This window comes from Erithacus rubecula, assembly GCF_903797595.1.
Source record: "Erithacus rubecula genome assembly, chromosome: 28".
NCBI lineage: Eukaryota > Metazoa > Chordata > Aves > Passeriformes > Muscicapidae > Erithacus > Erithacus rubecula.
In genome coordinates, this window is record NC_136680.1 from 4,014,124 (window position 1) to 4,026,984 (window position 12,861).

Sequence of the window (12,861 nt, forward strand, 5' to 3'; positions counted from 1 at the left end):
AAGTGGTGCAATGGCCATAAACTGAACCACAAGAAGTCGCAGCTCAACATGAGGAGTAACTTTTTTATACTGAGGGTAGCAGAGCACTGCGCAGCTGCCCAGAAGGCGGTGGAGTCTCCCTCTCTGGAGACATCCCAAGCCCGCCTGCTGCAGGTGACCCTGCCCAGGGTGATCTGCAGAGATCCCTTCCAGCTCCATTCGGGATCCGGGGCCTGAAGAGGGACAGGCCGCGCCGCGTCCCCGCCATGAGCGGCCGCGCTGTTCCCATGGCAACGGGCGCTGGGCGATTGCGTCACTTCCTGCCGAGGCGGGGCCAACGCCGCCCCCGCTTGGGAGGCCGCAACGGCCGCGGGGCCTCGGGCAGCGGCGAGCGGGGCCGGGGGCCGGGAGAATGTGCAGGTACCGGGCAGGGACCGGCACACGCACCGGGGAGCGTGTAGGGACACCGCCGCGGCGGGGGGAGCCGGCAGGGATCGGGGTGCGGCGGGCGGGGGGGCGGTCAGTGTGTGTTGGTGGGGGGTCCCACAGAGGGAGGGGAGGCCCCGCTGGTCGGTGCGGTGGGGACACGGGGGTCAGGGATGTGTGTGAGGGGCCCCGCGCAGGTCACTGAGGGTGTGGGACCCTCCCAGAGAGAGGTTCACGCCGGTCAGTGGAGGGGGGAGAGCGGTCAGTGTGTGTGAGGCCCCGCTCCAGCAGGCGGCAGAGGCTCACGGCCCCACAGCAGGCGGTGCGGACAGAGGGAGACCCGCGCGGGCCGGTGTGCGCTCATGGGGGTCTCTCAATAGTCGGGGGAGGGTCTCCAGGAGCTCTGTGGGGGGGTAGGGGGCTTACAGGGGTTCTGTGGAACTGTGGGGAACACGCACACGGTGATCGGGGAGGGGTCCCACTCTTCAGTGTGTGTTTTGGAGGATCCCCCAGCGAGCAGTGAGTTGGGGGTGGTCTCCGTGCTTGTCAGCAAGGTGAGAGGGCCACAGTGGAGAGAGAGGGGGCAAACTCTGCTCAGTAGTGGGGGTGCCACAGGGGTAAGTTGCGGGGAAGAGTCAGTGGAGGGAGGGAGGCCAGCAGGGGTCCCACAGCCCCAGCAGTCAGTGTGTGCGGGGTGGGGGGTCCCACAGCCCCACCCCAGTCAGTGTGTGTGGGGTGGGGGTCCCACAGCCCCAGCAGTCAGTGTGTGCGGGGTGAGGGTCCCACAGCCCCACCCCAGTCAGTGTGTGCGGGGTGGGGGGTCCCACAGCCCCACCCCAGTCAGTGTGTGTGGGGTGGGGGTCCCACAGCCCCAGCAGTCAGTGTGTGCGGGGTGGGGGTCCCACAGCCCCAGCAGTCAGTGGTGGGGGGCCCCCACAGAGGTCAGTGTCCGGGTCCAGCATGGATCCCCCTCTGTGGATGTGGGTGGGTGTGCGGTCGGGTGGGTGTGCGGTGTGTCGTGCCCCACAGCAGGCGTGGGGCGAGGGCAGGGGCCGGGCGCGGCTGCCTGCCCACGGCGGGGTGTCCCCAGCTGGTGCCTGGCTTTGTCCCAGCGTGTGCAAGACATGGGACACGAGTGTGGCACACGATGGCAGTGGCCAGTAGTGTCACCTCCCCGCGTGTTCGCCGTGCGGGTGTGCGGCCGCTGGACTCACCGATCGGCCCCGGGAGTGCTGGTCCCGGTGGCACTCGGGGGATCCGCTGGCTCGTCCCGGTGGCACGCGGTGTGCCAATCCTGGGAGGAACCGGGCTGCCACGTGCCAGGTGTGACACCGGCCCTGACCCTGAATGGTCACCGGCCTGAGGGAGCCTGGCTCCCACCGGGGTACGGGGCGTGCCTTCCCTCCCAGTATTTCGGCATATTTCAGTGCTATATCCCAGCTTCAGTGCCATATTCCTCTTCCACCCTTTCCTCCCCTTTCCCAGCCCTTCGGAAGCAGATGGAGTGAATTCCTCGGGGTGTGGGCTGGTTTGACATTCCTCAGCTCAAGCCTGTGCCCAAACTTGCAGAAAATAGTTGCCTTTTTTTTTTTTTCCTTTTTATTTTTTTTTTCCCTCCTCTCCCCTTTCTCCCTTTTCCTCGGGAGCTCTGCACTCCCGCACGCCTGTGCCGGCACCTAGGTGGCCCCGGGGGAGCCGTGTCCTTTGTCCCGTCAGCCGTGTGGCTGCTGTGGGGGTGGTGTGTGTGAGATCCTGCGCTTGTCCTCGCCCCTTCGCGTGGGCTGCCCGCGGGGGCTGCCGAATGTGGCAGGAGGTTTGATTTGGGGGGGGCTGCAGAGGTGCTCGGGGAGCGGGGGGAACGCTGCAGGGAGCACGTTTGTCACAGAGGGGACAGAGCCCTCAGTCCCCGCCCTGCCCGCAGGCCCCCGCAGCCGCCGGACGGACAGATGGACACGGCAGCCCCGCCGCACGCCCCGGCCCGCGCTGCACGGCCGGCGCCAGCCGTGCCCAGGGCCAGCTGAGGACGGGCCGTCTGCGGGCCGGCGTCCTTCCCGGCCTCTGTCCGGTTGGGATCCTCCCTCGCTCCGGGCGCTGCCCCTCCCGCCTCGCCGCCGTCATGAACGGGCTGTCGATCAGCCAACTCTGCTGCCTCTTCTGCTGCCCGCCCTGCCCCAGCCGCATCGCGGCCAAGCTCGCCTTCCTGCCCCCGGAGCCCACCTACGCCATGGTGCCCGAGCCGGACCCCGTGGGCAGCACGGGCTCCCTGCGAGGCGCCGCGGGCCGCTGGAAGCTGCACTTGAAGGACCGGGCGGATTTCCAGTACTCCCAGCGGGAGCTGGACAACATCGAGGTGTTCGTCACCAAGAGCAGCCGGGGGAACCGCGTCGGCTGCATGTACGTCCGCTGCGTGCCCGGCGCCAGGTGAGTCAGCCGTGGGTGTGCCAGCCGGGGCTCTGCCGGCCTGGGGCCGCGCTGGGGGCTCCTGTCCCCTCCTGTCCCTCGGCTGAGCCCGGCTGGAGGGGCTGGCCCTGCCGCAGGGCTCTGGAGGCATCTGGTGGGATGGGCCAGCTGGGCTCCCAGGACCGGTCTGGCTTGTGGCCATGCTGGGCGTGGGGTTAAGGCAGGAGCAGAGGCAAAGCCAGAGGCTGCAGGGATGTGGGGATTCCCCAGGCTGTCTCACAATCCCCCAGAGTCATGGCAGTGACGCAACACTCCGGTTGTTTGCACAGAGCTTGGTTTTCAGGGAGCACCAGGGTGCCTGCAGCAGCTGCTTGTCCCTGTCCCCAGCCCTGTGGTGACCATGGGGATGGACAACTGCCCATGCCAACCAGGAGAGCCTGGTTTTGTCAAATTCATAGGGACATTTGATTCCTCAAGGAAAAGGATGATGGAACTGAAAGCCAGGAGGGGTTTGGTCACTCCCATGAGTCTGTGAACTAGGAAGCTGGAAAGAGGCACCCAGGAGTGTGAGGTGGAGCACCCTTCCTGCTGCCAGTGCCTGGGCAGGAGGAGACAAGAGGGGACTTGGCAGCTGCTCCCTGAGCAGTGGCACAGTTTGGGGGGTTCAGGTGCAGAGGGAGGCCAGGTCACCCCAGCTGACCCCTTTCCTGTATCCTCCCAGGAACAACAGGTCCTCAAAGATCAGCATCCCAGGCTTCAGGGCTGGAGGGGAGAACATGGGCTGGGGGGAACCAGACCTCCCAAACACTGTCAGGTGTTGCTGGCTGTCTGACCTTCCACAGCTCATCCTGTCACTGACTTCCAGCTGGGGCTCCTTGTGCATCCAGGCCAGGACTGGAGGCTCACCCTGGCCACAGACCCCTTGGACCAGGTGCAGGGGCTCAGCAGGGAGTGAGTCCTGCTCCCTCCCTCTGGCAGAAGGAAGCTAAGCTCCCATCAATCTGCTATTAGTGTTAATTTTTATGATTAGCATTGTTTTTCCCCTTATGGTGGAAATTTCTTGTGCCTTGTCACTCCCACAATTCACTTCTCTCTCAGCATCTGGTGTCTTGCCAGGCTCAGGAGAGAAAAAACATGCTGTCAGAATTCTTACTTGAAATCCCCATTGGGCAAACGGCCCCAAATCCTGAGCTTTTTACCAAAAATAGACTCAAAAACTTGAACAGAATCATCATCCTGCCTTCAAGCTGCCTGTTCCCGTTGGGAGCGAGCCCCTGGCTCCAGCAGCAGAGGGGTCTGGGTGTCCCTGAGGGTGTCATGAGGACCTTCCTTGGTGGCCAGAGGGGTGTTGGCCCTTAGTGTCCCACAGTTTGGTTGTTGGCCTCCGAGCAGACATCCAGGGATGTCTGTGCCCGGGGTTAATGTTCTGTACCCGTGTCCCAGGTACACGGTGCTCTTCTCTCATGGCAACGCCGTGGACCTGGGGCAGATGAGCAGCTTCTACATCGGGCTGGGCACCCGCATCAACTGCAACATCTTCTCCTACGACTACTCGGGCTACGGCGTGAGCACGGGCAAGCCCTCGGAGCGCAACCTCTACTCCGACATCGACGCTGCGTGGCAGGCGCTGCGCACACGGTGAGCTGCAGCCCTGGGAAACCCTGCACTCCAGCAGCCTGCCAAACAGGAAAGCTCCCAGGAGGGGAACCACTTGAGACAGGAAGGGGTGGTTGGAAAGCTGTAGAGGGAGCAGCTGGGGATCTAAGGGACAGGGATGCTGCGGGGCATGGCCTTGGCACAAGCTGTGCTTCTTGTTTCACTGCCAGGCTCAGCTCTGGTTCCCCTGCTGGGTTTGGGGTGCAGCCCCTTCTCTTCCTTGGGCCTGACTCACAGTGTAACCCAGAGCTGGGGCTTCCCTACATAACTGCAGTCCAAGGTCTGTGACCTGGTATGGGAAAACCTTGACACCACCCAGAACTCACCTTAGCTGTTCCCTGGTCCTTTGGGAGTGCAGGGAACTGCCCTGGGCCCAGCCATGAGGGGGTGGGGGCAGGTCAGGGGGACAGACCCCACACCCTGCCGGGAGCCCTGTGGGTGCAGTGACCAGAGCAGAGTAACCCCTGATGTGCCTGGACCCTGACCCGCCCTGTCCTCTGCAGGTACGGGATCAGCCCGGAGAACATCATTTTGTACGGACAGAGCATCGGCACGGTGCCCACGGTTGACCTGGCCTCCCGCTACGAGTGCGCGGCCATCGTGCTGCACTCCCCGCTCACCTCCGGCATGCGCGTCGCCTTCCCCGACACCAAGAAGACCTACTGGTTCGATGCCTTCCCCAAGTGAGTGCCCTGGGCAGAGGGCATGGGAGTGTGGAGGGGCAGTGCCCACAGCAGCTCTGGTCACAGCCAGGGGACATGTGCCATGTGGGCTGTTTTCCGTGATAGGTTTAAACGTCCCCTTCGGCGTCTGTATTTGGTGCCCTCTGGGAGTTGCAGCCCTCCCTGGGGTCCCTTTGCCCCTCCTGAGGGCTGTGCCATGTGTGTACCCCAGTCCCCTGTGGCATCACCTCCTGGCCACCCTGTCCAGTGACTTTGTCTGCCAGCTTTAGGGTTGTGCTGCTGGCCCCTTGCCAGGTGTCCCTGGGACCCCTTTGTCCCCCAAGAGTGATTCCTTGAGGATTTTCCTGCTCTTCTGATGGCAGGAGTGGTGCTGAGAGGACAAGCTCTTCCTTTGCCTCTCCCCCAGGCCAGTGGGGCCCTGGGGACAGTCCCCAAGCTGGAAGCTGTGGCTGGGAGCCAGCAGCCCACACTCTGCATCCTGCTGGCCTCACGTGGCCTTTGGGACTGGGCTGGGACCAGCCATGCTTCCCTTCCTCAGAGCCCAGCAGGGCTGTTCCCAATAGGGAAGGGCTGTTCTGCAGCAGTTCCCATCAGCCCTGCCGAGGTCCCATGGGGATGTTGTCACTGCTGTCTGCTCCTTGTCTGTCACACCGGGGCAGATCTTTTCCTTGGCAGAAACTCTGCGTCCCTCCCTGTCCCTGTGCTCTGCCATGATCAAAGAGCATTTCCTGGTCCCTCTCCCAGGGGGATGTTTTGGGGGCAGGAGGGGTGGAAATGTCTCATTCCCTGTGCTTACCCCTCTCTCTCCTCTTTTCCCCATCCACTCTCTTGGCAGCATTGAGAAGATCTCCAAAATCACCTCTCCTGTCCTCATCATCCACGGTACGGAGGATGAAGTCATCGACTTCTCTCACGGCCTGGCGCTGTTTGAGCGCTGCCCCAAGGCCGTGGAGCCGCTGTGGGTGGACGGGGCCGGGCACAATGACATTGAACTCTACAGCCAGTACCTCGAGCGCCTTCGGAAATTCATCTCCCAGGAGCTGGCCAGCCAACGCAACTAGCCAGGGGGACAGGCAGGGGGTTCTGCTTGTTTCTCCAGTTCTCCCGGTAGCTCTCCCTCGTCCCTGCTGCTGGAGCTGTGACAAGTTGGTTCAGCGTCAGCTGCAGGCTCAGGAGAGGGAGGGAGGCCCTGCAATGGACAGTGTTTGCTCTTGGACACAGGCACAGCTCTCCTCCCTGCTGGTGCCAGCCCCGGCGCTGCTGGCATCACCAGCCTGGCTGGCCAGAGACGGCAGCTCCCTCCTTCCCCCTGCCCAGAGACATGAGCCCACCCTCCATGGTGGATCCTTGGCTTCAGACATGTCCTCGTCTCCTCTCCCAAACCGGCAACGCCCCGAGTCCCTTCCGGCCGCTCTGCTGCTCTGCCCATAGCAATAAGGCAGTTGAGAGGGGCTGGGCCCGGCTCCTCCCTGTGGGTGGGGCAGAGGAGGTGACAGCTCCCGCTCTCCATGGAGCTTTCCCGGGTGTTCACCCTGCGGCTGGGGCAGGGCCGTGTCCCCACGGGGACTATGGGGATGCATGGAGGAGGTGCCCTCCTGCCCCACACCTCCTCCAGTCTGGCGCTGCTCAGCCTTCCCAGAGCACTGCTGGTGTTCAGGTCACCCTTGGAAAACCTCCTCTGGACCACTTGCCCGGGGAACAGAGCGAGGAAACCAGGCAGCAAATAAAGAGCAGAGGTTTAACGTTTCACCCGTGTGTGCCCTTTCCCTGGGTGCCCCTGGGGGCTCCTGCCCATCACCCAGCTCCAGGGTGTCTGGCCCCTCAACCTTCCCCCTCTGTTCAGCACCTTCCCTGGGTTGCCCTTGGCCAGTTCCCCTGTGCTTGTCACCCTCCTCAAGGTGCCAGCAGGAGTGGGGAAGATGCCCCTGGCACCAGGCAGCAAAGGTCTGTGTGTCCAGTGGGACCTGGGGACTATAGGAACCCATTCCTCTATCCCCTGTTAGGGGATCCCATGGGATCACGGGTGCAGAGGTGGAGGATGGCCTCAGCCTTCCAGGAGTTGTGGGGGGGCCACGTGTGCCACAGGGGAGGGGGGACATCCCCATGGCCTGCTCTATGCCAGGGCCAGCACAGTGAGGGACATAGAGTAGTCCTGGAGTACATGGGATGTTCTTGGGAAGAGCAAACCTTTTGACTTGCTCCATGTCCAGTTCTGAGCAGAACTGTGTGGAGAACTCAGTGATTCTGGGGGTGCACTGGCTGTGGGGGCAGGTGCAGGGGTGGCCCACAGAGTCCTCCCCACCAGCACGTGGGAAATTTGCCCCAGGGAAAGGCAGAGGCTCAGGTTGGTGATTTTTGGGACAGTGCCTGCTCTTACACCACTGGGAAGAGCTCATTGTGTGTTTTCCTGCCCCTGGGACATCCCTGGCCCCAGCCCAAACAGCAAAACACTGCTGTGCCCTTCCCCTCCCTGTCCCTGTCCTCCCGGTGTCCCCTCCCCTCCCTGGGGCCGCCAGGCTCATGTGAGGAGGGATTTAATCTCCTTAGGGGCTCAGGAGCCAGGCGGGGGGGCTCTGCACCCCCATGCTCTGAGCACTCCAATGCTCCTATTGTTTGGGGCTGGGAGCTGAGGGAGGGGGGCACAGGACCCCTGGTCCCCACAGGACAGAGCAGGGTGCTCCAGAGGAGGAGGGATGAACCTTCCTTGGTGCTGGGGCTGTGCAGGAGCTGGAGGAGGATGTGGATGGCTCTGGAGGGAGGCTCATTCATTTCCAGGGGATTTTGGGGTCCAGGAGCTGGGATGTCTGGCTTCTCCCTGCACATCCTCCCAGTACCTCCTTCCTCATTCCTCTGCCAGCAGTGACCAGGTGGTTTGGGAGCCTTGGGCTCACATGAGTGAGGGAAGCCAAAGCTGCCCAGCCTGGTTTTCTCTGGCCCCACTGTCCCAGGGCTCCCTAATCCTGGCACAGAGACATTCTGTGTGCACCCAGGGTATTTTTATCCTCTTACTGCTGCCTGTTTCCTGTTGAGCTTCCAGGCAGCTCTGCCTTTCCAGCAGGATGGCTCAGAGCTGGGTTTGGGGGGATGTTGAGGTGGCTCAAGGTTATGTTTCCTGTGTCTCAGTTTGAAACAAAGGCAAAAGGTCCGTGAAGTTCAGCCTGATCCCCAAAGTCTAGAGGCAGGTCAGGAATATGGAAGTCCATGGAGATGGACATTGCTGGGTGCCACTTCCATGGTGGGGAGTCCTGACTGGGATCAGGGATCAGAGCTTTGGGTCTGAGGCCCTGATTGGGATCAGGGCTTTGGTCTGGATCTGTGGCTGCCCAGGATGGAGGCTCAGCAGCTGGAATGAGGAGGAGAGGAGCACTCACCCCTACAAGAGCTGCAGGGGTCTCAGAGGGCGTGGGCTGGGGGTCCTGGGCACAGAACCCCCACCTGGGACCAGACTGGGCCATGAGCCACTGGGACAGCTCTTCTGTCCCCTTCAGGATGGCACTTCTGTCCCCTCCCTCCACTGGTGCTGTGGTTTGGGGTGAAGGAGGGGCACTGGGTGGGGGACAGGGCTGGATGGTTTTGGTACCTGGGGAGGACTGCAGTGTCCTTTCCCTCCAGGGGACAGGCAGAGTCAAGGCCTTGAGTGTCCCCAAAGTCCCTCCTGCAGCTGGAGCAGAGCAGGGTCAGGGCAGATGTCCCTCCAGCTGGTTTGAAGCCCCCAGCCAGGGGGGCACATGGGCCCAGACTGGGCATGGGGGACCTGGGGTGATGGGCCAAGAGGGATTTAAGTCTCATTTGGGACATAAATGAGGCTTTTGATGGCTGGGCCCTGCGTGCCACAGTCATGAGACCTGGTTCAGAGGCCGAGCTCAGTCATGGGATCCAGGAAACTGAATTAAAGCATCTTAAGGAGCTTTTTTCCGAGCTCTGCTCTGGTTTTCCACGTGCTGGTCATATGAACAAAGACGGTATAAAAGGGCAGAGGGGGAACATCCAGCGGTGCTCGGGCTGGGAGAGGGGACGGCGCTGGGAATGGATGCCAGGGTGAGGGCAGGGAAAGGAGCAGGACAGGGGAGGAGGCACCGGCTCTGCCCTGGCTGGTGAGTGAGGCAGAGGGACAGTGGGGACAGGAATGGCACAGGTGTGGGGAGCAGAGCCTGTGTCCCCACTCCCCCAGCAGTGCAGAGCTGTGAGAGCCCGACGCGCCCGCGGCCGCACCGTGACATCTGCAACACCTCCCTGGTGAGACACGGCAAAGGGGGCAGGGGGCAGGGGCACCCACAGCCCTGGGGGGACAACCAGAGCCCTGGGGGGCAACCAGAGCCCTGGGGGAACAACCAGAGCCCTGGGGGGACACCCACAACCCTGGGGGGACAACCACAGCCCTGGGGGGACAACCAGAGCCCTGGGGGAACCCAGAGCCTTGGGGACACTCACAGCCCTGGGGACACCCTGAACCCTGGGGACACCCAGAGCCCTGGGACACCCAGAACCCTGGGGACACCCAGAACCCTGGGGACACCCACAGCCCTGGGGACACCCACAGCTCTGGGGACTCCTAAAGCCTTGGGGACACCCAGAACCAAGGGGGACACCCAGAACCAAGGGGGACACCTAGCCCTGCACTGGTGGCTGGGGCTGGGGACAGGGGTGGCAGGTGGCATTCCCTGAGGGTCCCTAAGCTGGGTTGGTACCCTGAGCCTGGGTGGGAAACTATGGGATGGCCCCACCCTGCTCTGCCTGTGCACACAGCACATACATGTACATGCAGACACGTGTGCACACATGGGTGAGCACCTGTACCCTGCACACAGGCACCTCTGCACACACACACACACACACACACACACATACAGGTGTGCACAGACACACTCAGACCTGCACACACACACACACACACAGACCTGCACAAACACACACAGGTGTGCACAGACACACAGACCTGCACACACACACACAGGTGTGCACAGACACACACAGACCTGCGCACACACACACAGGTGTGCACAGACCTGCACAGACACACAGACCTGCACACACACAGATGTGTGCACAGACACACACACAGGTGTGCACAGACACACACAGACCTGCACACACACACACAGATGTGCACAGACACACACAGACCTGCACACACAGACAGGTGTGCACAGACACAGACAGATGTGCAGTCACACTCACACACACACACACACACACATTCACTCACATACAGATGTACACTCATACACATACAGATGTACACACACACACACTCATACAGATGTGCACACCCCCCTGAGCAGCCCCACAGCCCCTCTGGCCCCTCTCCTCACCCTCAGGTTCCCCTGGCCCCACTGACACCTCGCACCCCCCCCATCCCAGCCCACCCCAGGGACTGCAGCGCTGCCCGGGCTGTGCCCGGCACAGGGAGACCCACGGGCTGATCTCACCTCCTGGCGGTGTGGGGCAGGCTGACAATCTCCAGCTCCCTCTGATCCCCCAGCTCCCCTGTCTCCATGGGATTCCCCAGGATCCCCAGCTATCACAGGATCCCACATCTTCCCGGGATTGCCCCAGATCCCCGGGATTTCCCAACTCCCCAAACCCCTCGGCTCCCCAGGCTCCCTGCTCTCCCCTCCCATCTCTCCTCTGTCCGCAGGAGCTCGGAGGATGCGGGGCCGGGCCCGCTGCCCCCTGTGAGCTTCCCTTTGTCATCCTATGCCTGAGCGATGCCTGGAGGCTGGGACGGCCAAGGGAGGCTCACGGGCTGCCACAGCCCCGCGGTGACAGCGCCGGGACAGCACCCGTGGGACACGGTTCGGGGGCTGGGACACCCTGCAGGATGAAATGTCCCCGTGGGGGGCTGGGAGCAGCCCCTTCGTGACAAAAGCAGTGTCTTGTAGGGGCCAGAGCATCCCTTCAGAACTCCAGGAACATCCTGGGGAGATGAAAATCCTGTAGAGGGACCAGAACACCCTGGAGAGGGGCTGGGATGCATCATGTACCAGGAGCATCTGTGGGGACCTGGAGCATCCCCTTGGGGCAAAACATCTCTTTGGGCTGCCAGGAGAACCGTGGGGAGCTGGAACATCCCCCTGGGTGGGCTGTGGGCAGGGGCTGGGCAGGGTGGGCTGCAGCAGCCCCAGGATGTGGGTGGGATTATGGGGTGTCATGGAGAAATCCTGTCTGGGAAGGACCTTCCATGGGGGCCATGGACCATGGGGCTTTGTCTGTAGGGTGGTACTGGGAGTACTGGGAGTACTGGGAGCAGTGTCACCATGCTGGTCAGCCCAACCCTACAAAGATGTGACTCATGTGAGGATGTTCTGGCAACTCCAGGGAAGGAGTTCTCCCAAATCTGTTCCAGTCTCCAGCTTCACAAACCCCACCTGGCACCTCACACTGAGGCTGGGCCGGGACAATGGACAAGTTCCCATGTGGATGCAGAGAAAATCTCCCCCTTGGGGAGCAGAAACTCATCCTGGGGTGTTCAGATGGGGTGATGCAGAGCAAGGAGCAGAGTGGGGGGAGGCTCTGGTCACACCAGCATCCCCAGATGGTTTCCATTATTTTGGGGCTATTCTTCCAAAACTCAACCCCATTCACCCAGCTGGGGGTTCATGGGGGGAAGGGCTGTAGGGTGGGAGTGAGATTCCAGGGAGACCCCCAAGCCCCAGGGCTGAATCTGAGCTCTGCTCTGGGGAGTGAACCAGGAGCATCCCCTGAGGCAGCCCTGGAGCAGTTCCTGGGTCACACTTCATGTGGGGGACACCCAGGGAGGTCACCCTGGCACCAGGGCAGTCCCTGTGTCCCCCAGCACAGTGTCCCCTGTCACTGGGGACAGGTCCCTGTGTCCCCCAGCACAGTGTGGTGTCCCCTGTCACTGGGGACAGGCCCCTGTGTCACTCTGTGTCCCCCAGCACAGTGGGGTGTCCCCTGTCACTGGGGACAGGTCCCTGTGTCCCCCAGCAGCAGGAAGGGCTGTGGCAGGGGTGTCTCTGGCCCCTGTGCAGTGACATCCCTCTGCCTGGCTCTCCTGGGCCAAACCCCTGTCCCCCTTGTCCCTGCAGGGACTGAGGCCAGTGACTGCCCCTCCTTACTGAAATCAGGTGCTCTGGCTGTGGGACATGGGGGCAGAGGGTTGGGGACCCCTCACTTCCCTGCAGAGGGTCAGGAGCTTTGAGGTGCTGAGGGAGTTTTGGGGGTCCCATGATCAGCCAAGGAGGGGGTTTAGGTGCTGAGGGGTTCCTGTGGAGTGCTGAGCAGGGTGGGGGAATTTGGGGGTTGCTGCTTCCAGAGGAGCTGCCTCAGTGTGCACAGGGACCCTGGGGACTTTCCCAGTGTGTTCACTGGGAGCTGAGTGCGCATCCCAGTTAACTGAGCTTAGGTGGGGAGGCAAAAGCAAGACCAGCATTGAAGGTTTTCCATGTGGGGTCCTCCAGGTCTGGGCAGAAACAAGTATTTTATTTTATTACTTATTTTATTTAATTTAATTTTGCTGGTTTGTGAGTTGAGGAAGCACAGGATGAGAATTATAAAGCAGGAAAATACCCCGTGTCTGAGCTTTTGTTTAGATGTGTGTGTGTTTCTTGAAGCTTCTCTGTTACAGCTGAAGTTTTATAAAATAGATTTAATGATACCATAAAAATAAAACCACTCTGTCTTTGTGGGGGAAAGATGAGTTTGCCCTCCCAGGCCTGGTGGGAGAGGGGAACTGGCTGGGGAGGTGTGGCTGGGG

General features: G+C 61.9%; 1 protein-coding gene across 1 annotated transcript; it reads left to right on the forward strand.

Annotated features, from left to right (window-relative positions):
* The first annotated feature begins 257 nt into the window (after positions 1 to 257).
* On the forward strand, positions 258 to 6,893 carry ABHD17A (abhydrolase domain containing 17A, depalmitoylase). Its single transcript, XM_079328593.1, has 5 exons — positions 258 to 399; positions 2,327 to 2,826; positions 4,249 to 4,443; positions 4,965 to 5,144; positions 5,980 to 6,893. Exons 2-5 carry the CDS (start codon positions 2,522 to 2,524, stop codon positions 6,203 to 6,205), a joined length of 906 nt encoding a protein of 301 aa, XP_079184719.1. The 5' UTR covers positions 258 to 399; positions 2,327 to 2,521; the 3' UTR covers positions 6,206 to 6,893.
* Positions 6,894 to 12,861: the final 5,968 nt, after the last annotated feature.

Excerpts from the sequence above, each read along its gene's own strand:
- ABHD17A (XM_079328593.1), top strand. The coding sequence starts at position 2,522 with ATGAACGGGCTGTCGATCAGCCAACTCTGCTGCCTCTTCTGCTGCCCG. Across the intron at positions 2,827-4,248 it reads CGCTGCGTGCCCGGCGCCAG|GTACACGGTGCTCTTCTCTC; the intron begins GTGAGTCAGCCG and ends CCCGTGTCCCAG. Across the intron at positions 5,145-5,979 it reads TGGTTCGATGCCTTCCCCAA|CATTGAGAAGATCTCCAAAA; the intron begins GTGAGTGCCCTG and ends CTCTCTTGGCAG.